This window comes from Podarcis filfolensis, assembly GCF_964270895.1.
Source record: "Podarcis filfolensis genome assembly, chromosome: 2".
NCBI classification, from domain to species: Eukaryota; Metazoa; Chordata; class Lepidosauria; order Squamata; family Lacertidae; genus Podarcis; species Podarcis filfolensis.
Genome location: NC_139605.1, coordinates 16,008,274 through 16,034,413, shown reverse-complemented (window position 1 = coordinate 16,034,413; position 26,140 = coordinate 16,008,274). Strand labels below are relative to the sequence as shown.

The window sequence follows — 26,140 nt, the reverse complement described above, 5'->3', positions numbered from 1 at the left end:
GGTGCCAACATCAGTTCCAGAGAGAACCTCGACACCTCTCTTAAAAAGACATGTAGAGATACCACTGCAATTGCTCCTTTCGTTGAAAGCACTCCCATTCCTGCTGGTACTAAAATGACAGCAACTCCAGGAAACACACACACAAACATGGTTGGGAACATGGTCACCATGAACCAGGGATCCATCATTGTCTCTGGAGATGCAGTTAGCACCACCTCTGACAAAAACACGAACAAGGCCAGTAGTGACTGTCTTGGTGACAATGCCACCCCTGGGAATGACACCGCCACCATGTGCACAGATGAAAACTGTTTTCTTCATGATGGTGTTATCACCACTGTCTCCAGTGAAACCTTTGCTGCATCCCAAGATACCACATTGTATGTTCCTGGATCTGTTACAATCACCACTTTCTCTCAGGACACCACTGAAACAGAACTTGGGAAACCCTCAGAAACTATAGCTGACAAAACCACTATAGCTCCTGGTAACATCATCACTCCCCGTGAGAAAACTGCCAGCACTGGTGTTATTATTCCTACAAATATTTCTAGGAGTGAACCTGCCAGAGAGGCTACTACTAGAGACACAACCACCACACTGGGTGACCGGTGTGCTCCTGCTCTTCAGAGCACCGGTGTTGCAACTCCTGAAGAAGTCACTGTCCCAAGGACTTCTATGGCATCTAGAGAGGCAGCTACAATTCATTTAGAGAATGTCAGTGCCACTGTGACCACCTCTACTGCTTCTGAGGACACCTCTATCACCTCTGCAGATGCTACTCCCTCCACTGGAAAAAATACTATTGACGTTGTTTCTGGAGATGTCTCCACTTCTACCCACAGTGCAGCACAGGACAGAAATCTGAATGCCAGTACTATTGCTGGTAACAGCAAAGCCCCTTCAGATGCCACCATGGCTGTTCCTGAGGTTGCCACACCAAACCCCGGGTCTGCTACGAACATTTCTTTGCTTTCAACAGAAATAGAAAATGATGCTGCAGAAGACACTGCCACCAAGGACACACCTGGCTCTTTGCTAATCAACACAACTAAGAGCAGAGACACCTCCATTGACACTCCAGAGGAGATGTGCTATGGAGACAGAGTTGATTCTGTGTACAGTGAGACTACCACAATCAGGGGGCATATGCCTACCCCTAGTTTATCATTCTCAGCTGGAACTAGTATTCAAGAGGCTAACACAAGTTCAGAAGATAGCACCCCTGCCTTCAGTTGCACCACCAAAATTCCAGAGGGTGCACACCTTGCAGGGACAGTTAACTCTGTGCACAATGAGATGCTCCTCGCCCTTGAGCAGGCATCCTGTAGGAAAACAACCAGCAGTGGACGTGTCATTGCTGAAGCCACCACACAAAGTGAGAGGAACCTAACAGAAAATGCTGCTGGCTCCTCTGGAGACAACAAGATATGGATTGATACTCCCATGTTGGTAGGAACAAAGAAAGGGAGACCAGGCCCCAGTGTAACTAGCAGGACTTTTAAAATATCTGAAGTCACTACTGCTTTTGAAGATGCCAGATACACCGCTGCTACCAGTGTTTTTTCTGTATTTGCTAATGAAGACAACAACACCACGGCAACGTCTGCAGGCACCAACTTCATTCCTTCCACCAAATTCAAGGAACCTACTGCTACCAATGTCTCAGAAGATGTTTCTCAAAACACCATCCTTGGGGGAGATGCTATCACCACCACTACCATGGGAGCCACATCCACAGTTACTTCCCTTAGAGATACTGTCATGGCCACCCAGGCTTTCCCTGAAGATATTACCACTATTTCTACTAACATCCTTCAGGATACCCCAAAACTGGGAGAAATAGTTACCTCAGAGGATACTGCTGCTACTACTTCTCTCAGAGACATCAGAATCCATTGTGATGTCCTTACTCGGGGGACAAGGTCTTCCACAGACACTGACATTCTTGAAGAAACCTCTGATCTAGCTAAGATTATTCCAAAAGATGATCTCAGCAGTCACCTTTCTGATTGCAGGACTATAGTTACAACAAATGTAAGCACTAGTGCCAGCAATACCTTGAGTGATACTGTTTCTACTCCTGATAATGCTACTTCTGTGTTCAAGATCACTACTAGCTGTGATGGAATTCCAACTTCTAGGGATGTCCCAGCCACCATTGTAAGTGCCAGGATCCAGGATCAGACCACAACCACTGAGGCTCCCACTGTTGTCCCGGAGATATGCTCCTTTGCTACAGGAGAAAATGTCACCACCACCACACAAACTGTCACTGGAGATGCCACCATAACTACTGTCCCACAAGGCACAGTCACCGGTAATGTCACCATCATCAATAATCCTGAAAATGCTGCCAATATAACAGTCAGCCCTAGAGATGCAGATGATGATGCTTCTAATCCAGGGGACAGAACCAATTTGACCCTTGAAGAAATAGTTCCCACAGGGAAGACACCTTCCTTGGGTAATGCAATCAATGTGACCACACCTCTAAGAGAAGCCAGTGCTCATCCACACAGCTTCCCTCCTACAGAGGCATTCAGCACTCCGGACAGCACCCTTTATGGTGACACCACTGGCCACCCAGGAGCAGTATTCAGTTCAAGCCTGGACACTATTTCCATACCAGGAGATACTTCTAAGATACCTGAGACATGCATTGCCTTGGACAATTCCATCCTTCCCACCCAATTGGTTGATGGAACTGACCTGCCTGTTGCCACTGAAGACACTTCTACCCCTAAAGCCACTCCTAGCATTACCACTTCTGAAGACCTGAGCATCATCACTGTTGCCCCTGAAGCTACCACAGTTCCTGGATGGGCAAATGCCAATGAATATAGAGGGGCTATTGCTACCCCTGTCCCTGAGCGTAACCCTACCACATCAGATGTCATTGTCCTTTCTTCTGGAGATAGTACCACAGGCCTCTCTGGTAGCCAAGACACAATCACCACTGCCACACTCTCTGAGGATATCATTGCCAATGAAGATGCTGCCCCTGGATACAACACTTCTGACACCATTGCTCCAACAGCCACTGCAATTGGAGACATTCACCCCACCACTGAGACTGCTTCTGGAAAGGTCGCCAGCACTATCAGAGGCAGCCCAGAAAAAAGAGGTGCATTTACAAAGGTCTCCAGACCTATTCTTGAAAACACCAACACCAAGTATGAAGCTTCTAGCCCTAACCCTAGAAGCCACTATGGGAAGACACCAACATCTGACACTGTATCTATGCCTATGACTAATTTGGCCCCCTTTGGCAGAGATTTCTCCAAATTTGTCATTCATACAGGTGAAATGGCAACTGATAAAATTCCTGATAGTAGTGCAAATGTTGCCAACAAAGCCTCTAGTGGAAACTCTACCTCTACCACTGGAGGTAATAGTTCTTTCTCTGAAAGCTTCGCCACCTCTGAAGGGCCAGTTACTTCCGGGCAGATCAGTATGGCAGCTATTCTTGAAGACACTGAGACACAGAAAGACACCTCGGGGGCAAGCAGTTCCCTTGAAGAGACACCTTTCACTGAGGTGTGTCCAGTCTCTGAAATGAACCTTACTTGTAGAGAAGACACCAACACCACTCTTGAAACTACACTTACAGAAGATCCCATATTGTTCCCTACTGCTGCTGCCATCACCCTAGGCAGTGGAACCATCCTTTCCCATAGTGAGACTACATCTCTAGGGAAATCTACAGACCTAAGCTTGAGTACCATCTCTTCAGCAGATTCCATCGCCAGGACTTCCACCAACCCAAGAGACGATGCCCATATTTTCCCCAGGGTAATATCTGTCCCCTCCTCTGGAGGCACTGGGAAAGAGAGCTCAACTATTGGGACCACTCTTGGAACAGCTGAGGCTCATACTTCTAAAGCTCCTCCTCCTCCTGAGGAGAGTCTTGTCCCTGGTGACACCAGTGTTTCTGAAGATACCAGTACTAGTGTTTCTGAAGATACCAGTACTAGGGCAGCCACATTCAACACTGGAAAGTCCTCCACATCTGGCGCTAACAGTGTATTGGAAAAACACTCCAGTTCAGAAGCAGCGTATACCACTACCATCAGCAGTGCCTCTTTCCCTGGGATTATTGACTCCACACCTTGTGACAGTGATAGACCTGATGAGACACTTCCTTCTGGGAAAGTCACCACCATTGATGACTATGGTAAGATACCCAGTTCCAGAGCTACCACCTCTCCTAGAGAGGCTTTAGTATTTCAAGACAATGCTACCAGTGCTTCAGGACGCCCAAACACCCCTGAAAATATCAGAAATGCACCTGAAAACTCAATGGCTGAAGTCAGCATTCCTGTCTCTGGAAGCAACAGTGCTACTCTAGATGATCTCATTGACAAGTCCAATGACACCCACACTAGAGAGTCTGCTACCATCGAAGGGGCCCAGGATAGCAATTACAGAAAAAGACCCACTCTCAAACTGAGAGAATCTGATACTAGCACACCTTCAGGCATTACAACGGTCCCAGAAGGGTCTTCCACCATCCCTCCAGCAGAAACAATCACAGTCATATCTGGAAAGACCATGGACAAGAGTTCGGAGAGCCCTATGTCCACAGAACAGAACAGTGTGACTGTCTCTGGGGACCCCTCAGCTGCCCCAGGGTTGGTCCTCAATGCCAACATCGGAGAGACTAATATTGCTATAACTGGAAAGACCACGGATCCCACCACTAGATCCATGGATCCAGGTGTGACTCTAGCTATTAGTTTGGGAGAGGTGCCTGATGCTGCCACGTCTGGAGAAAGTGTTGACACCGCTGCAGAAACTCATGGACACAACTTGGCTGCCCTGGAAGTGTCTCTTACTGACACCCCAAGAGGAGTTGCCAAACCTGGAAATGCCACTGAAGCCACCCAAAGGGAGACCCCCACGGCCATATGTGAAAGCACCACAGTTATTCACAGGAAAATATTGCCCGCGGTCCATGGGAAGGCCCCCACCACTGCCACCTCTGGAGCATTCCCTTCCACCGCTCTTGGTGAGATTCCACCCGCTGTCTCTGAAGATGCTGCCATGGACTCTAAAGGGAGCCCTTCTGCTGCACCTACAGAGAACGCTCCCATTGCTGCCCCTTCCTGCAAAAAGGCTCCTGTGGTTGCCCCCAGAGTGGTCACCCCCTTTTCCCAAGGAAAATCCAGCATTATCAAGCCAGGTAAGCCAGTGTGGTCTAATCCACAGGGCTTGTCAATCAGAAGGTCGGCGGTTCGAATCCCCACGATGGGGTGAGCTCCCGTTGCTCGGTCCCTGCTCCTGCCAACCTAGCAGTTTGAAAGCACGTCAAAGTGCAAGTAGATAAATAGGTACCGCTCTGGTGGGAAGGTAAACAGCGTTTCCGTGCGCTCCTCTGGTTCACCAGAAGCGGCTTAGTCATGCTGGCCACATGACCCAGAAGCTGTACGCCGGCTCCCTCGGCCAATAAAGCGAGATGAGCGCCACAACCCCAGAGTCGGCCACGACTGGACCTAACAGTCAGGGGTCCCTTTACCTTTACCTTTACGTTGCTGGATTCCATCTAACCCTAGGCAAAGGGTTAGGCTAGCAACTGTCCAGCAATGGGAACTTCCAGCATAGTGCGACAGCCCTGGTAGAAATGACTTACCCAACCCACCCCTATGACTGACTTCTGCATAGAATCATAGAATCTTGGAAGGGATCCCAAGGGTCATCTAGTCCAACTCCCTGCAATTCAGGAATCTCAACTAAAGCATCCATGACAGATGGCCAGCCAAACTCTGCTTAAAAACCTCCAAGGAAGGAGAAGTCACCACCTCTCGTGGGAGTCTGTTCCACTGCCTAACAGCTCTTACTATCAGAAAGTTTTTTCGAAAGTTTAGTCAAAATCTCCTTTCTTGTAACTTGAAGCCATTGGTTCCAGTCCTATCCTCCAGAACAGGAGAAAACAAGCTTGCTCCTGTCGGGAATTCAAGCCCATATCAGGAGAAACTGGCAACAATCCCAGGCACCCGGCTTGATTCCCTGTTGACCTCCCTGGCTGCATTCCCCAGCAAACGCAGGCTAGGTCTCGATCTGCGATTCTTCTCAAACGTGAGAAGAACACACCCCCTCTTTCCTGCCCCCCTGGCAGGGGAAAGACATAGACAGAAACGTATTTACATGCCTTTATTTCTGTCTTTGCAGCGTTACAAAAAACATGACTGCTCTCTTCAATCTCCAGCAGTGTAGTGACAAACACTTCCTGCACTTCCTGGACAGGAACAAACGGAAGAGCTCATATTACACTCTGAGCTAATTCCGGTGCTTCGCACTGTGAATTGACTGTCCCTCTGTTTCCCACGGGCAGTCCCAACATTCCCATCATGTTTACTTTTCAAGCTAGCAGTTTGCAGCTGCATTGCTTCTATATCGTAACAGCTCCATCTTCCATGTGACAGCCCTTGAGATATTTGAAGATGGCTATCCTATCTCCTCTCAGTCTCCTTTTTTCCAGGCTAAACATACTCAGCTCCTTCAAGCGTTCCCCGTAAGGCTTAGTTTCCAGACCCTTGATCATCTCTGTTGCCCTCCTCAGCACACGTTCCAGCTTGTCAACATCCTTCTTAAATTGTGGTGCCCAGAACTGGACACAGTAGTTCAGGTGTGGTCTGACCAAGGCAGAATAGAGTGGTACTATGACTTCCTTGATCTCTACACCAGACTTCTGTTGATGCAGCCTAGAATAGCATAAGCTCTTTTTTTGCTGCTGCATCACACTGTTGACTCATGTTAAGTTTGTGGTCCACCAAGACCACAGGGTGACTGAAAAGCACTCTGCACATGACCAGAATCTCATTGACTCATGCGATCCAAGATTGTACCAAGGCACTGAAAACAATTTCCACTGACCACAAAGGGCAAGCATAAGCTCCAAGTGAAGCAGCAGCAAGCCAGATGAGATTAAAGCAGCTAATTCTTTCTCTCCTTGCCTCCTGCAGTGACCCTTCTGCCATATTGGCCCACGCTGCTCATCGGCATGCTGGTCATCCTGGTATTGGCTGTTGGATTTTGCATGGTAAGGAAGACAGGCACTTCACACACACACCCATGGACATTGTCAGATATACCCTTATTGGGTGTGTAGGTGTTAAAACAGAAAGAGGGTGTTTGTTTGTTTGTTTGTTTGTTTGTTTAATTTTAATAATAATATTTTAGATTAGAGGAAATGGGCAGGGTGAGGGTGGCGGTGGCAATTGTCTTGTTATTTTAAAAAGTCTTACATGTTTTCTAAGCCTGGGAATAATGGATTCTGCCTACTTCCAAGATGAAAAAGCACGACAAATTTAAATTTATGGATATTTTTCGCTTTAGAAAAGGACCAAAACAGTGGTGATTTTTCCCCCACTTTAAGAAAAACAAAACCCTAATTAGCTGGGGTGGGGGGGGGAGAAAGAAAACTGACACTTCTAGAGAAAACTGCATGAACTTTAAAAAGCAAGTAGAAGGATTTTAAAGAGACAATATATGGAGGTTTTCTATATTAAAGATTTTTAAAGGGAGGGACAATGAGGGATTCAAAGAGGAGAGCTATGCATGCCAGATGTTTTAGTGCATTTTCCCCAAAATCAGAAAGAGGGTGGTTTTTTTGAGCCAGGACTTGAGGGTCCTTTTCTTTGGTTTGCATGTTATTATTGCCCTGAACATATATCAGTGATTCATTCATTCATTCTCTCTCTCTCTCTCTCTCCTAGGTCATCTACTATACAACGTTCTTCATCCTGGTCACCTACTCAACATTGTAATTGAACATGTTCCCCTGAACCCATTTTGAAATAAGAGTATTATCAAAATTTTGAGGTTCTGGTGCTGATAGGCAGCCCGAGAATGGGTGGTTGTGGCAGATATTGGAGAGGGAAACGGGGGATAGGGGGGAGCCATGCATGTAAAGGCAGCCCTCTTAAGGAAAATCAATGGATCCTAGAGAAGGTTTTGATCACAAATGGCACTATCTAGTTCTGCGCAAGTGGATTCATTTATTAATCAGTGTTGCTTTTATAACAGTAGCGCAAAGCCATCAGGTTTCAAAATAGGAGGGCTGTCTGGCTATAACTTCCCACTGGTTTTATAGAATCGTAGAATCAGAGTTCAAAGGGACCTCATGTCATCTAGTCCATCCCCAGCAATGCAGGAATTTTTTGCCTAGCGTGGGGCTCGAACCCACGACGAAAAACCTGATGTCACCAGGTTAAGGAGACCGATTGTGTCAACTTCCTTACTGTAGTAATCTGACCACCGTGGTGTTAACGATAGAATCCCTTATGGTTATGGACTGCATCAAGGTTCCAGCATGGAAAATGAATTCATTCCCACTGCTTTTCACTTTCTGTCCGATGTTGTTCCAGAAACAGACAGACCAAACCTTGCAAACCTGCAAATAAAGTTAGGAGGAGCTTCATATCTAATTGAAAGGGCATACAAAACTAACTCTTTCCAGTGAGGTTGCTGCCGAATATTGGCTGTCCCATGTAGTGTATATTCCTGTTGCCGCGAGCCTGCTAAAATAGTGAACAGTAGAGTATGGTTACCAGATTTTTTCCCAATGAATCCGGGGACACTTTTTTTTAAGCTGAGAAGGAACAGGAAGTCAGTAGTGGGGATAGTGAGGCAAAAGACCCTGGGCCCAAGCATGCATATTGTATAAAGGTGCAAAGCCCTTCTTTCGCACCCTGTGAAACATAAATGCACAGTTTTTTTAAAACTGGGCAATGGTGCGCCGCCTGCCCATGACTCCCGAGCCTCCCTTGACCTGTCAAAACAAAGAGGGAAGGACATCTGTACCGCCAGACATCCCTGGTTCCCCTTCGACAGTGGCGGTGGCAGCGAGCAGCTCCTGAAGCCAGCCAGAGCCAACTGCGCTACCAGGCTGGCTCTGGGCTGCTGAGGCTGCCACTGCCACATTTCCCGGGGACAGATTTGCAAATCTGGGGACATTCCGGGGGTGGAATTTGTCCGGGGACAGATTTGCAAATCCAGGGACTGTCCCCGGGAACCGGGGATGGTCTGGTAACCCTACAGTAGAGCATGGTACAGTGGTGCTCATCTGACTCCAGGCAGCCGAGTCGCGATTGCTTCCTGGTGCCAGGGAGGTCAGTACAGTACAGTGCAGATGCACCGGCAGAGCCAGCCCAGCACACCTAACAATATGTTTGCACCGCGCCAAACTCCCTACCAACTTGTCTTTCCTCCTCTTGCGAAGCAGCAGCAACCCAGCGGTATCTGAGGCATCCGTGATCAGCAATGTATCCATGTTGCCATTTGCCAGTTACCCCACTCCAAAGACAGACGGCATTTAGTGCGGTTGCCAAACTACAGGCTAAGAGAAACGCACACCTGTGAGGTGTTCAAACGGCCTTTTCTAGGGAAGTATGCTGGCAGGTGCATTTTGTTGGATTCGTAGCTGTTTTACCTTCTGCTCCCCCAAGCTGCCCGCATGTTTGGTACGCTTATAGTTCAGCGCTGTTATATCGATGCTTTAAAAAACAAAACAAAACCCTTAACCATTGCCCAGCAGAAGGAGCAGAAAATATAACACGTCTTAACAGCTCATCCAGACTTCCTTTGGCACCACTCTTTCAGACACAGATCTGCGCTTTCCAGGTCTGTCCCAAGCGTGTGTTTTTTTAATCCCACCGCTTTCTTTCTTTCTTTTAATTTATATAGAGCAAACACAGCTCTAAAGATAACATACTGATATGTTTAGACTAAGCTCATAAAGTTGTCTTGATAATATAATAATAATAATATAATATAATATAATATAATATAATATAATATAATATAATATAATATAGTATGCTAAAAGAAATAATGTAATGATACATGATTTGCAATGTAAATAAGAACTTGAATGAAAAAATGATGAGCACTGGTGGAGGGAAGTCACAAAGGTGTATTATTATCCACCTATTTCATGTACTTCTTTCTTACCTTAACTTTTCTTTTGTTTTCCTTCTTATCCTTTTTTCTTTTTTGTTGTTATTATGATTGTATGCGTATGTGTATGAATGTCTGTATGAATGTCTAATCAAAATAAATAATTAAAAAAATAATAATTTATTTATTGATACATATTCCAAGATATACAAAAATACATACCCATTGCAAAGCATGTTTTTATAATATATTGAGATAAAACTCTATAAAAGAACAAAGTCAGAAGGAAGAAAAGACAAGGAAAGGAGAAGCCTAAATAAAGATATGGTGAGAAAAAAGGGAAAAACTAAAGAAGAAGAAGAAAAATAAAGAGCTTCTGGTTCTCTGTCCTGCAGCTACATAAGATATTCATTCCTTAAGATCCAACCATTCTATCATCTATAAACCAGTATAGAGCAATCTCGCCGCTGTATTGGAAACTGCTCAGACAAGGACCTGTAAAACGCGTTGTGAAAGGAAGTCCGGATGAGCACCTAAGTGAAATGACTTCAGATTCTCAATGCCCAATTCCAAATGTGGAAGTCATATTGCTTTTCTGTCCTCTAGCAAAGAAGTACCATATTAGCCCGAATATAAGCCGCACCCAAATATAAGCCGCACCTTTAAAATGGGAGTGGGGGGGGAGAGATAAAAAGAAAAACACCTGAATATAAGCCGCTCCATTCCTCACTGCTTCTGGCTGCACACTGGGGGCGGGGGGGGGGGGGGAGTTGTGCTGCATTGCCAGTAGCCTTTCCCCTTCCTCGCTCTCCCCCTTCCCGGCCTTGGGGGAGAGGATGGAGGACTACGCGCAAGGCGGGTGGCCGCTTTGCCGTGCTCCTGGCGCTGTTTGCCCCGCGCTCCTGGCTGCATTCTGCAAGGTCGCAAATATAAGCCGCACTTTAACTTTTCACGGCCGGAATTTGGGGAAAAGTGAGACTTATATTTAGGCCAATACCGTGACCATTTTTCTGAGGTTTTGTTTCACATGATCAATTGCCTGCTGGCCTTGAATGGCTTTGTAGCTTCTCCAGCCCTCAGACCTGTGCTGGTGAGTTGTTGTTGTTTAGTGGTTTAGTCGTGTCTGACTCTTCGTGACCCCATGGACCAGAGCACGCCAGGCACTCCTGTCTTCCACTGCCTCCCGCAGTTTGGTCAAACTCATGCTGGTAGCCTCAAGAACACTGTCCAACCATCTCATCCTCTGTCATCCCCTTCTCCTTGTGCCCTCAATCTTTCCCAGCATCAGGGTCTTTTCCAGGGAGTCTTCTCTTCTCATGAGGTGGCCAAAGTATTGGAGCCTCAGCTTCAGGATCTGTCCTTCCAGAGAGCACTCGGGGCTGATTTCCTTCAGAATGGATAGATTTGATCTTCTTGCAGTCCATGGGACTTTCAAGAGTCTCCTCCAGCACCATAATTCAAAAGCATCAATTCTTTGGCGATCAGCCTTCTTTATGGTCCAGCTTTCACTTCCATACATCACTACTGGGAAACCCCTTCTCCTTGTGCCCACCATCTTTCCCAACATCAGGGTCTTCCAGGGAGTCGTCTCTTCTCATGATGTGGCCAAAGTATTGGAGCTGGTGAGTATGTGATCACAATTACCAGCCACCATGGGTATGGCTGAACTTAGCGATTTCTCTGTCTCTGTGGCAGGATAGAAACAGTTTGCCCTCTCAAAATAGCCAGGAAAAGAGAGGAAAATCTGGTTGGCTGGTTTTGCCAGTGGAAGCTTTGAAAAGGTGAGCAGCTGCTGTAGGGAGAGAACTGATGCTGTCCTAAGATGTATCACTGCCCACCTGCCTGCCGCCGTTCTGCTCAACTTGTATATTTATAATTAAACAGATGTTGCCAAAAAAAATAGTGCAAGTCTCTATTTTTTCATTTCACTTTTAATTTGCATATTACAATGCACAAGGCAGTTCGCAGGCTGAAGGAACGACAAAATAGGCAGCAAAGATCACACACGTAACCACAATCTGATCCGATACAAAAAGAAGTCATGATAACTTTAAAATAAAATAAAAAAACTTATATCAAATAGAGCAATATTCAATAATCCTTTAGAATATAACAGCAAACAGCAGAATTAAATATCAGCAAAAAACAATTAAGCAGTCTACACTTAACAATTACAATAAAGAATTACTAAACTGTAGTCAATAAAAATAATGACAAGTCACAATGCATATGTATATATTCCTATATAGTTCAGGAAGTGGCCTTTACATCATGTGAAAGCTCAAGTATAATGTGGAAATCAACAGGGAAACTCAATGAAAATGGAATAAAGTGTCATGTGAATGTAGCCACTGTCTAGAGTACCCAACTTCAACTAGGAGGTCAGGATCCATCTGTACTTTGGACTCCACACCATGGAAGTACCGTATTTTCCTGTGTATAAGACGCCCCCATGTATAAGATGACCCCTATTTTTTCGAACCCAAAATTATTAAGAATTTATTAAGAAAAGTTGTTGATCGCCCTGCCGAAAACCATTTACAGTTGTACCTCGGGTTAAGAACTTAATTTGTTCTGGAGGTCTGTTCTTAACCTGAAACTGTTCTTAACCTGAACTTTAGTTAATGGGGCCTCCTGCTGCTGCCGCTGCGCCGCCGCTGCACGATTTGTGTTCTCACCCTGAAGCAAAGTTCTTAATCCAAGGTACTATTTCTGGATTAACGGAGTCTGTAACCTGAAGCGTATGTAACCTGAAGCATCTGTAATCCGAGGTACCACTACATGAGACGACCCCCATGTATAAAAACTAAGAAAAAAATTCATCTTATACACAGAAAAATACGGTAATTTCAGATGCAATCCTGCTTACATTTACATGGGAGAAAGCCCATGCAGATGTTAGGTTAAAAAAAAAAAAGCTGGCACATGAACAAACATGAACAACAAGAACAAGTGGTTAGCAAGTCACAACATCTTCATTAATACAAACCAATCCCACAAAAGGCATTTAACAGAAAGAATCAAGAAATACAAAATTTCCTCCCCCAAGCTCCAGGAACTACAGCTCATTGGTACTAATTCATCCAGTCTTCAGTAACATAAACAAAATATGAATCATGAGAATTGCCTCCCCTTTTCTGGCAAAGCTCCTGTAACTTTAACAACTTCATAACATACAGGAGTTCAACAGGTACGTTTCCCCCCCAAAAAACCCCCAACAACAACACTTCAAGCTCTGTAAGGAGAAAACAATTCATCTGCTGCTACTGCCCCTTAAAAAGAACATGATCATTCACCATGAACAGGAATGAAAGAAATAACCCTAAATATCAATGTGTGTGACCAAGGATCAACTAGGTAAACAGTACAGTGGTACCTTGGGTTAAGAATTTAATTCGTTCCGGAGGTCTGTTCTTAACCTGAAACTGTTCTTAACCTGAAGCTAATGGGGCCTCCTGCTGTCGCCGCGCTGCCGGAGCACGATTTCTTTCTCATCCTGAAGCAAAGTTCTTAACCTGAGGTACTATTTCTGGGTTAGCGGAGTCTGTAACCTGAAGCATATGTAACCCAAGGTACCACTGTACGTAGAACAACAATAAAGGCTCTCTTTTTGACTTTTTATTGAACATTGGCCATAGAGAAGGGAGCCAATCAGGAAGTTAATGGGAATTTTTCCATTCTTTTGTCGACCACCACATATGAAAGGATTGGAGAAACTCAGGCCCAGTGACCAATTACAGAAACCCTCTCCTTTCCCTATAAATTCACATGTTTCCAAGACTGGGTCCTGTCCCTGGAAACAGGTTCTGGGACTGTCAAGAGAAGGCTGCTGATTACATATGCTAGTCAAAATTCAAGTGGGTGAAAACTGTCCACTGTCTGGGATTTTTATTTCAAAAGCAAACATATCGAAGCCGCAAAACAGAAAGAAAGAAAAACCCCGTCATCTAGAAAAGCAGCTACACAGCCGACTCATTTTGACATTTCAGCGAAGTCTCCCTCTCTCTTTCTCTCTTTCTGGGAAACTGCTAAGTTGACATTCGATGGGCTGAGCTGCACGGCACAGCGGTGGGGTGTGCAACCTTTGTCCAGTATGGAAACTAGGAGGAAAAGAAGGAATATATATATATGTATGTATGTTGTATGACTTGATAAGGAGGTGCTGTGATTCATAGGTAATGGCACTCTGTGCTTCCAAAATATTCAGTGAGGCGCACCCAAGGTCGAAGTCCAGGTCATTGCGACTCTACGGTCTCCTGACTGTTCAGCTGCCACTTCACCTCAATATTTCCTTACCTTTTTTACCATCACTTAGCTTAAGGATGGGGTGCAAGTGGCCCTCCCAGATGTTGTTGGCCTATTATTATTATGAGTTATTAAATTTATTGCTTGCCCAAGTCCCAGGGCAGGTAAAAACAATTAAAAATTCAGAATTAAAAACAGTTAAAACAAATTATAGCTGAAGGAACAGAGAGGGCGCTGAAAACACACATCTCAGGTGTCAAAGGCCAAGGTAAAAAGGTGTGTCTTCAGCATTCGCCGAAAGCCATATTGTGAGGAGCCCAGGCACACTTCTGTGGGGAGTGAATTTCACAACTGAGGAGCTACCACAGAGAAGGCCCCCACCCCAAACTTCTGAGGGAGGTGGAACTGCCACAAAGGTCCCCACTGATAATCTCAACACATGTGAGGGTCTGTCAGGAAGGAGGCAGGCTTTCAGACTACAACCCTACCATCATCCCTGAGCATTGGCCACACAAGTCTGGGGCTGGTGGAACAACAACAACAACAACAACAACAACAACAACAACAACAACAACAACTGGAGGGCCACAGCTTCCTAAATCTCTGACTTAGCTCACTGTAGTTAAGGCCAGTGGTGCCATTAGGGTAAAGCTTGGAGGGCAGATTTCTAGGGCCATCCTATTCAGCAGAATGAGCAGGATTTCACCCCTTCTGAAGTAAGTGAAGTGAAGTGAAGTGAAGTAAAGTAAGTGAAGTGAAGTGAAGTGAAGTAAGTGAAGAAGTAATGCACATTCTGAAGTAATGCTGTCCTGGTTTCTGATTTGATCCCAGAATATCTCACTTTTCTTTAAAGGTAAAGGTAAAAGGACCCCTGACCATTAGGTCCAGTCGTGGCCGACTCTGGGGTTGCGGCGCTCATCTCGCTTTATTGGCCGAGGGAGCCAGCGTACAGCTTCCAGGTCATGTGGCCAGCATGACGAAGCCGCTTCTGGTGAACCAGAGCAGCGCACGGAAACGCCGTTTACCTTCCTGCCAGAGCGGTACCTATTTATCTACTTGCACTTTGACGTGCTTTCGAACTGTTAGGTTGGCAGGAGCAGCGACCGAGCAACGGGAGCTCACCCCGTCGCGGGGATTCGAACCGCCAACCTTCTGATCGGCAAGTCCTAGGCTCTGTGGTTTAACCCACAGCGCCACCCGCGTCCCCCACTTTTCTTTAGGACGTCCCTATTTTCATTGGGAAATGTTGGAATGTATCCGTCTTAAGAGAGAGGGCGCCCATAAGTCCATTTGAAGTAATACAGTTTACCACCAGAACAGCCACCCTCCTGGAAGAGCATTAAGTTCAGAGCCTACAATTACTGAACTGTGCTACTAATTCAAGGCCTGATTTGAACAATGAGGTTAGGAATAAAGCAGAGCGAGTCATTCCTGAGGGTTGCAGGGCAGACGGCGTGTGCTCTCCGATTAAAACAACAAAGCAAAACGCTGTGCAAACAGAAAATTAAAAACACCAGGGAGAAAGGTTCCAGACCAGCCCTTAGCCTGCTCAGCTGGTTTTCTATGGATGGGTTTTGTTTTGTTTCTTTAACACAAAGGAGCATTTGGAAAGATCATCTGCCATCACCTCCAGTCTGAAATGACGCAGTGCGTCCGGTTACCTCAACATTTATCACATTCTACTGTAGTCATTACTAGGTTTCTTTCATCGAAAGACTCAATGACCTTTGAACACCCTTCCAACTCTGACTCTGCTGCACATCTGGATCCAGTCTAAGTTCCCTCTTTGTCCTTAAACATAAGAGCATCTTCACATTCCAGGTCTTTTCCTCTAGCCTTCTTGCCCATGGCTATAACTGTTAGGTCAGGGCCAGGGTGGGTGTTGTGGGGATGCCTGATTATCATCTTCCAAAGCAACCACTCTATCCAAATTGAAAAATGGTAAGCGTATTGCTGGTGGTCAACAAAAGAGGTTCAAAGAATCTCTCAAGGCAAATCTTTAAAATGTAGTGTAAACACTAACAAATGGTTAACACTGGCCTGCAAGTGCTCCAATTAGAGAACAGCTTCCACCAAAGGTGTCATGGGTTTTGAATACAGGTAGGTAGCAGTGTTGGTCTGCCGTAGTCGAAACAAAATAAAAAAAAAATTCCTTCCAGTAGCATCTTAGAGACCAACTATGTTTGTTATGGGTATGAGCTTTCGTGTGCATGCACAAGAAAGCTCATACCAATAACAAACTTAGTTGGTCTCTAAGGTGCTACTGGAAGGATTTTTTTATTCTTATTATGGGTTTTGAAGACGCTCAAACTCAGGATGCAAGGGAGAAATGCGCTAAAAGGAAGGCACGCTTGGCAAACCCTCACCGTGATCAACTCCCACCCAGAAACCTACCGTATTTTTCGCCCTATAGGACGCACTTTTCCCCCTCCCAAAATGAAGGTGAAATCTGTGTGCGTCCTATGGGGCGAATACAGGCTCCCCTCTCGCTCTCCAGGCTTCAGGAAGCTATCAGCAAGCCTGGGGAGCCCGTGGGAGTTCCCGCAGGGCTCCCTAGGCTGCGGAAAGCAGCCTGCCGCCCGGCGCGCAAGGCGCCCTCAAGCAGAGCGCCCCTCGCGCCAGGCAGACATCCGCAGCACGGAGAGCCCTGCGGGAGTTCCTGCAGGCCTCCCCACGCTGCGGATAGCAGCCTGCTGCTTGGCACGCAGGGCGCCCTGAAGCAGAGCACTCCGCGCCCGGCCAGACACCCGCAGTGTGGGGAGCCCTGCGGGAGTTCCTGCAGGCCTCCCCGCGCTGCGGATAGCAGCCTGCCGCCTGGCACGCAGGGCGCCCTGAAGCAGAGCGCTCCGCGCCCGGCCAGACACCCGCAGTGTGGGGAACCAGGCAGAGGGCCTTCTCGGTAGTGGCACCCATCCTGTGGAATGCCCTCCCACCAGATGTCAAAGAAAAAAACAACTACTAGACTTTTTGAAGACTTCTGAAGGCAACACTGTTTAGGGAAGCTTTTAATGTTTAATAGACTATTGTATTTTAATATTCTGTTGAAAGCCAACCAGAGTGGCTGGGGAAACCCAGCCAGATGGGCGGGGTATAAATAATAAGTTGTTATTATTATTATTATTATTATTATTATTATTATTATTATTAAAGAAGAAGAAGGGTGAGGGCTGCGAAGCAGCAGTTTGTGTGCTGTGGTCTCTAGGCAGCAGGATACAAATGGAAATATCTGGACTCTAAGATGCCATGATTCTATGTGATGTGGTGGTTGGACTAACTAGAACCGGGGAGATCTAGATTCAAATCCCTGCTCACCTATTAAACTCATGGGGCCAATCACCCTCTTTTCATCTTCTACACAGGTTGTGGTGAGGAAAAAACAAGGGGAGGAGAAGAACCATGTAGGCTTCCTTGAGCTCCTCAGAGGAGAGGAAAGATTTGCAAACTTATTATATTTTATTTATTTATTTAAAGTAGGGGTGGGGAACCTCAGGCACAGGGGCCAAATGCAGCTGTCTGTGTCTCTCTATCTGGCCCTCAGGTCTCTCCCCAGGCTACACCCCTCACTGCTCAGAAACCTCTGGCTTTGTGCTGAATACACATACCCTCCAACATCTGGGTGATCCAAACTGGGAAGCTTGTTTTTTTTTTGTTTTTTGGTCCCAAGCTCTTGTGGGAGCCAGCTGACTTGCGGCGGAGCGCCAGACCAAAAACAGGACATTGCAGGATCCAATCAGAAGCCGAGGTGGCTTCTGATGTCCCACTTAAATCGGGATGGTCCAACGGTATGAATACTACATTCTAGCCATGCATAGGAGAAAGGTAAAATCCATTGCTCCACCCACTTTTGCATCTGGCTCCTCCCACAAGTAGCATACAAGGCCTTGAATGTGGCATTTTGGCTGAAAAGGGTTCTCCACTCTGATTTAAATAGCTCCTATGCTGTCTTTCTGAACAAAGTCCTCCCAAGATATCTCACAAAATGAAATTGATCTCATATACATAACAGGACAATTTACGTTCATGGACTTAGCAGGGAGTCACACTTTCAAATGGATCACAGTGCAGCCCACTTGTAATGCTCCCAGTGTTGAGTTCAACAACCAATTAAATAAATTTCTTAAGCATCCCCTCTCTTAAGTAGGATCACTCCCATCAGCGTGATGGCTTAGTGTTTCCTCCAGGGCTCACGTTTGGGACAGTTGTGTCCTGTGCCAAATGAATGGGCCTGGGCATACTTGTGGAGGAGGAAAAAGCATTTTGTAACAAGGGGAAACAGGCACCGGGAACAAAGTTCCAGACTAGCTTTCTACTCTACTGCACCCAAGTGCCCTGCCTTTTTCAGAGACCTTCAGGGTCCTCCTGACTTCCAGGCAGCTGTAAACGCTATTTCTCTGCTCTGGTGAGGTTTCACAGGCGTTGGACCCAGAGCTGACCAATTCTTAATAATAATAATAATAATAACTTACCAAAAACAGGAAGCCAACCAGCATGAAAATGAAGAATGACATCGTCAGGCATAGGAGGACGGTGGCCCATCCTGGGAAAGCACCACAGTTGGGAGCGCATGTGGTGTTCTCTACAAAATGACAGGATTAAGATATATGAACTAAACTGATGACAATTTACTCAATTTACTCATCAACAACCTCTTATGGGTGATCCACATTCCAAACACATGGCAGCTTGGGGGGTTGGGGGTTCTCCAGCTCAGAATTTTGCTTGAAAGTAGGGATTTCTGGAAAGGCCCAGAAACAATAAGTGAGAATGTTGAACCGTCTTATAAATCCTGTTTCGAGAACCCAGCTGCTGCTGCTACTCCTGCTTCCTTGTCATCCCCTCCACCATTACTGGGTCATAGCTCGGTTGTAAAAAGGTAAAGGGACCCCTGACCACTAGGTCCAGTCGTGACCGACTCTGGGGTTGCGATGCTCATCTCGCTTTATTGGCCGAGGGAGCCGGCGTACAGCTTCCGGGTCATGTGGCCAGCATGACTAAGCCGTTTCTGGTGAACCAGAGCAGCGCATGGAAACACTGTTTACCTTCCCGCTGGAGCGGTACCTATTTATCTACTTGCACTTTGACATGCTTTCAAATGCTAGGTTGGCAGGAGCAGGGACTGAGCAACGAGAGCTCACCCCATCGCGGGGATTCGAACTGCCGACCTTCTGATCGGCAAGTCCTAGGCTCTGTGGTTTAACCCACAGCACCACCCGCATCCCAGCTCGGTTGTAGGATCATAGAATTGTAGGGCTAGACCCCTTGCAATGCAGGAATCTTTTGCCCAACACGAGGCTCAAACCCACGGCCCTCCATTAAGACTGAATGAAGTCACCAACCTCATTTCCCCCAACCTGCCTGCCTTCTTACACATTACATGTTCAAAGGGGCTGCTTTACTGCCTGTCAGTTTCCCTACCTCCTCTCCTCCGTCTCACTGTTGCCCTTGTAGAACTCAGCGGGGAGGACGGTGGCAGAGAAGGCTAGAATTTGTTGGTTATGCCTGTCGTTGACTCTGGCTCCACCTGCTGGTAGTCTCCCTGCCTAGCATCCTACTGATTCCAACCAGCCCCAGCCACTACAAGGCTAACGTGGGGTTCCAAACCCCATGTTTGCATTCCAAAGTGTGGGGTGGGGAGGAATGTCCTTAGGTCTGGGAGAATCAGCAGACAGAAGAAGGGTTAGGCACCCCTTCCTTCCACCCACCAGTTTTCCCCCACGAAGTGTCCCCTATTTGCATACCCTCCAATATTCCTCTGATGAATAAAGCGATGCCCTATTTAAAATAAAATAATAATAATAATAATAATAATAATAATAATAATAATAATACCCACCCATCTGTCTGGGTGGGTTGCCCCAGCTACTCTGGGCAGCTTGCAACATACATAAACTCATAATAAAACATTTTTAAAAAACTTCCCTATACAGGGCTGCCTACTATCTCCTTGACTCAGGGGTCAAGTAACTCCGTACCCTCCAACATTTCTCCGATGAAAATAGGGACATCCTAAGGAAAAGTGGGTCATTCTGAGGTCAAATCAGAAACTGAGACGGTTTCTGTAAATCCAGGACTGTCCCTGGAAAATAGGGACACTTGGAGAGTCTGCTCTGGGTTTACCAAAGCAAATAACTACTTTGCAGAAGCAGGAACCTAGGAACTACCTTATACTGGATCAGATCAATGGCCCACCTTAGCCCAGCAATGCCTGCACTGACCAGAAGGAAGTTCAGGCAGGGGTTTCTCCCAGCCCTGAATCGAAAGCATGATGAATTGAATTGACCACTGAACTGAAAGCAGATACAGTGGTACCTTGTTACATACGCTTCAGGTTACATACGCTTCAGGTTACAGACTCCGCTAACCCAGAAATAGTACCTTGGGTTAAGAACTTTGCTTCAGGATGAGAACAGAAATCGTGCTCTGGTGGCGCGGCGGCAGAAGGCCCATTATCTAAAGTGGTGCTTCAGGTTAAGAACAGTTTCAGGTTAAGAACGGACCTCCGAAATGAATTAAGTACTTAACCCGAGGTACCACTGTATTGTGCCATTTAACTATGCCCAGTGCCCTAAAGTAACATGCAGTTCTACCCTGAAGAAGCCAACTCAGCGGGGCTATAGATTGGTTGCTTATTACCTTCTGCATGGACCGTGGGCTTTCTAAGAGTGGGAGAGGCATTTACAGGTGGGATGGTGGTCTCTTCCTGCTGTGGGGTGTTAGTTTTCACAGCAACGGTGCCAGTAAAATTCTCTATCGAAGGGAAGGTCAGATCCTCAGGGTTTTCTGTCGAGGCAAAATCTTCCTGGCCAGGGGAGCCTTCCCCCAAGAAGCTGATGTCACTTCCTGGAACATCCAACCCAGCTCCAGTTTGGGTTGCTGTAGCAACACTCTCAGGACCCAGAGAAGTTGCATAGGGAGCAGATGGGGGGGTTGTAGAAGCAGCGCTGTTGACGCTGGGAGAGGTGCTTTCAGAGGAACCTTCCAAAGCCATAGAGGAGACGTCAGGGGTGGTTGTGTGGGCAGCACATCCCAAAATGGGGCCTTCAAGTTCACCGCCGACTGCACTGTTGCCGACTTCTCCAGTGGTGGCTCTAGTAATTCCTCTGGCGGTGGTGGTGGTACTTCCTCCAGCAGTAACAACTGTGTTTTCCCCATGAGCTGTGACATTTAGAGTCAATATGACTGTACATCCTTGAGAGATGTGGGCTGCCATTAAGGCAACATCCACAGCTGTTGCAAATGGCAAAGCGCAGTGTACCGTAGTGACGGTATCGCCACTTATGCTGAGTGATATCTTCATTTCTGCAGTGGTTCCTTCGGTGATAATGGGACCTGTGGGTGCTGAAAATAAGAAATATATAAATTCCTGCACCGGAATTCTCTCTACCACCTTCATAGTTCTTTCATGCAAGAAGAAGAGGAGGAGTCTGAATTTGATATCCCACTTTATCACTACCCTAAGGAGTCTCAAAGCGGCTAACATTCTCCTTTCCCTTCCTCCCCCACAACAAACACTCTGTGAGGTGAGTGGGGCTGAGAAACTTCAAAGAAGTGTGACTGGCCCAAGGTCACCCAGCAGCTGCAGGTGGAGGAGCGGGGAAGCGAACCCGGTTCACCAGATTACGAGTCCACCACTCTTAACCACACCATACTGGCTCCCAGCTGGATACTGAAGGGAGGGGGTGGCATGGCTCAGTGGTAGAGCACATGCTGGTTCAATCCCCAATATCTCCAGGTACGGCTAGCCTTGGGAAGAGCTGCTGCCACTCTTTGTAAACAATACTGAGCTAGACAAACGAAGCGGTGGTCTGACGATATAAGACAACCTTGTTGGAAGGGACCCCGAGGTTCAACTAGCTCAATGTTTCCCAAACTTGAGTTTCCAGCTGGTCTGGGCTACAATTCCCATCATCCCTGACCAATCGTCCTGCTAGCTTCGGACGGTGGGAGCTCTAGTCCAAAAACAGCTGGAGACCCAAGTTTGGGTCCCTTATGGGGATTGAACCTGCAAGCTTGGCATTATCAGCACCATGCTCTAACCAACTGAGCCATCCAACTCAACAGGAGAAGGCCCCCCAAATCTGCTGCATGAGACAGCCTGCTCCACATTGCCCAGTGGGAGGGACGGCTTTCATTTGCTTATTATTGCATTGACACTCCACATTTGCTCCAAGGTGGCATAGATCACTCTCCCTTCCGTATTAGCCTCATAACAACCCCATGCAGTTGGTTAGCCTGAGAGTTGGTGACTGGCCCAAGGTCACCCAGAGAGCTTCCAGACTTAGTAGGGGGTTGGATTTTCAAGTCCTGGTCCATCACTGTAATCACTACACTACACTGTCTGCAGCTTGTGTGTCAAAAATTCTGGCCTCTGCCCCCCCCCCCACACAGGCTGAAATCCTAAGCACACTTACATGGGAGCAAGATCTATTGACCACAGCAGGAGTTGCTTCCAAGTAAATATGCACCAGATTTGGCTGCAAATCCAGAAGGTCTTACCGGTTTCTGCAAGGCACAGGATTGCTGGGAAGATAATCTTCCAGGGGGCAGAGAGAACCGGCTCCATTGTAGCTGCTCCTTAGCGACTTCACCGGCTGCCCGAGGCAGGAGTGCCAGCGATCGCATGGTTTTATGGGAACAAGACAAACGGGATGGTTTTATGGGAAGGAGGTCGCCTGGTATCCAGTGACACCAAGGAGTGTTTCCATTAAAATGGAGGTGCTTCTGCCTAGTGATAAGGGAGCTCATCCGGTGGCGTTGGGCAGCGAGAAAATTATAGACAGTAAAGCGTAATAAAACAGCCTTTCATCTGGGGCTAAATCCTTTCTTCCAGTTGGGTCAGAGCATTTCCAAACCAGATTTCTCCAGTTTTTCTTTTTATTGCATCTCCTCTCACTAGAAAACCTTTCTAGGAAATGGGAGAGAAAACTGGAGCGTTATCTGAATACTCTAGGGGCAAAGGAATAAGAGACCATGAGAGCTGAAGGGACTTCCTTAAATCCATAGGTATCGCCATGCTTTGAAGCACCCATGAACAACTCAGATATACTGGGGTTTTTTTTTTAAAAAAAAATATCTTACATTTGTATATTCTGTGCTCTGTATGTCCTTCACACATCCAACTACGTAATTGAATCACCTACTACCAGGATCCTTCCCACCTCCAGACAAGTAACTGTCATGGTGGACTGGTTGGATGTAGGATAAGGTTACCAAATGTCCATTGAAGTTGAAAAGTGTCCCAGGATTCGTTGAAAACAATCTGGTAACCTTAATGCAGGAGTGGTGGGACGCACCAGCTAGGGAACCCCCAAGGGAACCCCCAGAGGAAGAAGGCTCAGAGCCAGGGAACTGGTGATGGGATGACCATGAGTGGTCAGAGGCAGAAGAGGGAGCAGACTGGGAGGAGGTGATGTCAGAAGCTGAAGAGGCAACAGGGTTTAGTGAGCAGGAAGAGGCTTTGGCAGACAGCAGTCTAGAATCAGAGGCAGAAGCAGAGCGGGGGACAAGAGGCAGAGATCGGGCTGCTGAAGAAGAAGAGTGTCTCCCCCTCCTGCTTCAACCAGCTCCACTCTCCCTTGGTCTCCCAGAAGATGCAGAGAAATGAAGAGGGTAAAGCAGAGACAGATCTCATAATGAAGTTCTAAATCAACCTATTGCAACTTTCAAGATAGTGGTACCAGATCTCACATTATTTTTGATACAGCTTGTAAAATTACCAAATGCTCTTCAAAGACATCTTTTAATACATCAAAGGCAGATCTGGAGTAGCGACTTCTCCCATGGGAGCACTAAGATAGAAGAAGCTACATTTGTCAGAAACTCCCTTTTTCTTATTTCTGGGCTCTGAGTGTCGTTGCCAAAAGGCACCAACCCACGTGGAATATGAGCAAAGTTGGGGTAATCACATGGTTTGAAAAATACAGACGGCCTCTTTGGTGGGAGAATTGTATGCAACCCAATGAAGGAATGTGTTCAGTGGCTATGAGATACTGACCGACTCCTGGGGTGAAAGAATATTGGTAATGGGGACTAAGAAAGCAAGAAGATCCCTGCTGGATCAACCCAAAGGCTTGTCTAGTCAAGTAGTCTTGCAAAGTGGCCAACCAGCTATCTATGAAGTGGGTGGCGCTGTAGACTCTAAACCACTGAGCCTCTTGGGCTTGCAGATAGGAAGTTCGGCAGTTCAAATCCCCTTGACGGGGTGAGCTCCCGTTGCTCTGTCCCAGCTCCTGCCAACCTAGCAGTTCGAAAGCACGCCAGTGCAAGTAGATAAATAGGTACTGCTGTGGCAGGAAGGTAAATGGTGTTTCCGTGTGCTCTGGCTTCCATCACGGTGTCCTGTTGCACCAGAAGCAGTTTAGTCATGCTGGCCACGTCCCGGAAAGCTGTGGACAAACGCCAGCTCCCTTGGCCTGAAAGCGAGAAGAGCGCCGAAGCCCCATAGTTGCCTTTGACTGAACTGTCCAGGGTACTCTGTAGGTTGGTGGACAGGATTGGAGCACAGTGGCATTTCCCTTGCTGTCCTTCCCCCACCAACTGATATTCAGAGGCACAGTGCGACTGGAATCCTTAACAGGGGAGCCTGCCACGCTGCTGCAACGTTTTGTTGCGGGATCCATTCCTTCTCTTGACTACAGTTATTAGAGTCACAGGCGCCGTGTCCTGAACTGCACCAAGCAACCTCCAAAGCACGCTTCTTTAGGTGCAATCTCTGAAAAGCCATTACCTGGCCCATAATGGACAATCAGTGAGCATGGAAACCCATCTCCTGTGCCACTAACAGCCTATCTGGGACCATTTGCTGCTCACCGAAGCTGCGCATGAGTCATTGCCGTCGCTGCGTTTGATTCGTAAGTCAACACATCCCCTTGCAGTGGGAGGCCTACGCAAGATGGCAAATAAAAGAATTGAGACTGGGTTGGGTGCGTATAAGGCAACAATGAAGAAACAGTGCCTTTGACCTTATGGGATTCAGAATCTCTCTTCAGGACAATGCTGCATCCTCCTGATTACTGACTCTGAAGAGAATAGTTTTTATTGTGACTGTCCCTTTAAGCAGGCCCCAAACCACCTCTACAGGAGGCAGGGCTGTCAGTAATTCAGTCAGGCCAACCACGTGCTGCCCACGAAGGCTTAATGAAGAACTCACAGCACTCAGGAATTTAGGCCACATTCACACCTCACATTTAAAGGACAATGGTACCAATAATAATAACAATACCTTTATTATTTGTACCCCAACCATCTGACTGGGTGGCGCCAGCCACTCTGTGTGGCTTTCAACATAAAGTGGTACCTCTGGTTACGAACTTAATTCGTTCTGGAGGTCCGTTCTTAACCTGAAACCATTCTTAACCTGAGGTACCACTTAAGCTAATGGGGCCTCCCGCTGCCGCCGCCGCGCAATTTCTGTTCTCATCCTGAGGTAAAGTTCTTAACCCAAAGTACTACTTCTGAGTTAGCAGAGTCCGTAACCCGAAGTGTTTGTAACCCGAGGTACCGCTGTATGTAAAAAACATAAAATATTACACATTAAAAAGCTTCCCTAGACAGGACTGCCTTCGGATGTGAATAGTTATGTGAATAATTATGGGAGCTGCAGTTTCATAGTTGTGGGGAGACTCCTATTCCACCCCAACAGCTACAATTCCCAGAGTGGTTAAAACAATCCTTCTTCACAGGAAACTGGATTGTTTTTACATTGTGAATGACCCTGTGGTCCTCTGACAAAGGGTGATACATAAATTAACTAAAAGACAAACATTGGGCATTGTAGCTCTTGGAGGGGTAGAAATGAATGCAGAGGAGGACGACCAAGATAATAAAGGGTCCAGAAATCAAGCCTTAAGAGGAACGGTTGAGCAAGTTGGGTATATTTAACCTGATGTAATACAGATAGGTAGCCGTGTTGGTCTGCCATAGTCAAAACAAAAAAATTTTTTTCCTTCCAGTAGCACCTTAAAGACCAACTAAGTTAGTTCTTGGTATGAGCTTT

The 26,140-nt window shown here is 46.7% G+C and overlaps 2 protein-coding genes across 2 annotated transcripts; one reads left to right on the top strand and one right to left on the bottom strand.

Moving 5' to 3' along the window:
• Positions 1-3,954: 3,954 nt before the first annotated feature.
• LOC310754045 (uncharacterized protein) lies at positions 3,955-8,077 on the top strand. The gene is made up of 3 exons (XM_083595488.1): positions 3,955-5,185; positions 6,966-7,042; positions 7,719-8,077. The coding sequence occupies exons 1-3, from the start codon at positions 4,303-4,305 to the stop codon at positions 7,767-7,769; spliced, it is 1,011 nt and encodes a 336-aa protein (XP_083451614.1). The 5' UTR covers positions 3,955-4,302; the 3' UTR covers positions 7,770-8,077.
• A 4,749-nt stretch (positions 8,078-12,826) lies between these two features.
• On the bottom strand, positions 12,827-23,101 carry LOC310757123 (uncharacterized protein). The gene is made up of 4 exons (XM_083602317.1): positions 22,642-23,101; positions 20,779-21,483; positions 18,612-18,721; positions 12,827-14,000 (listed from the first exon to the last, which is right to left on the bottom strand). The coding sequence occupies exons 1-4, from the start codon at positions 22,706-22,708 to the stop codon at positions 13,929-13,931; spliced, it is 954 nt and encodes a 317-aa protein (XP_083458443.1). The 5' UTR covers positions 22,709-23,101; the 3' UTR covers positions 12,827-13,928.
• Between the last annotated feature and the right edge of the window lie 3,039 nt (positions 23,102-26,140).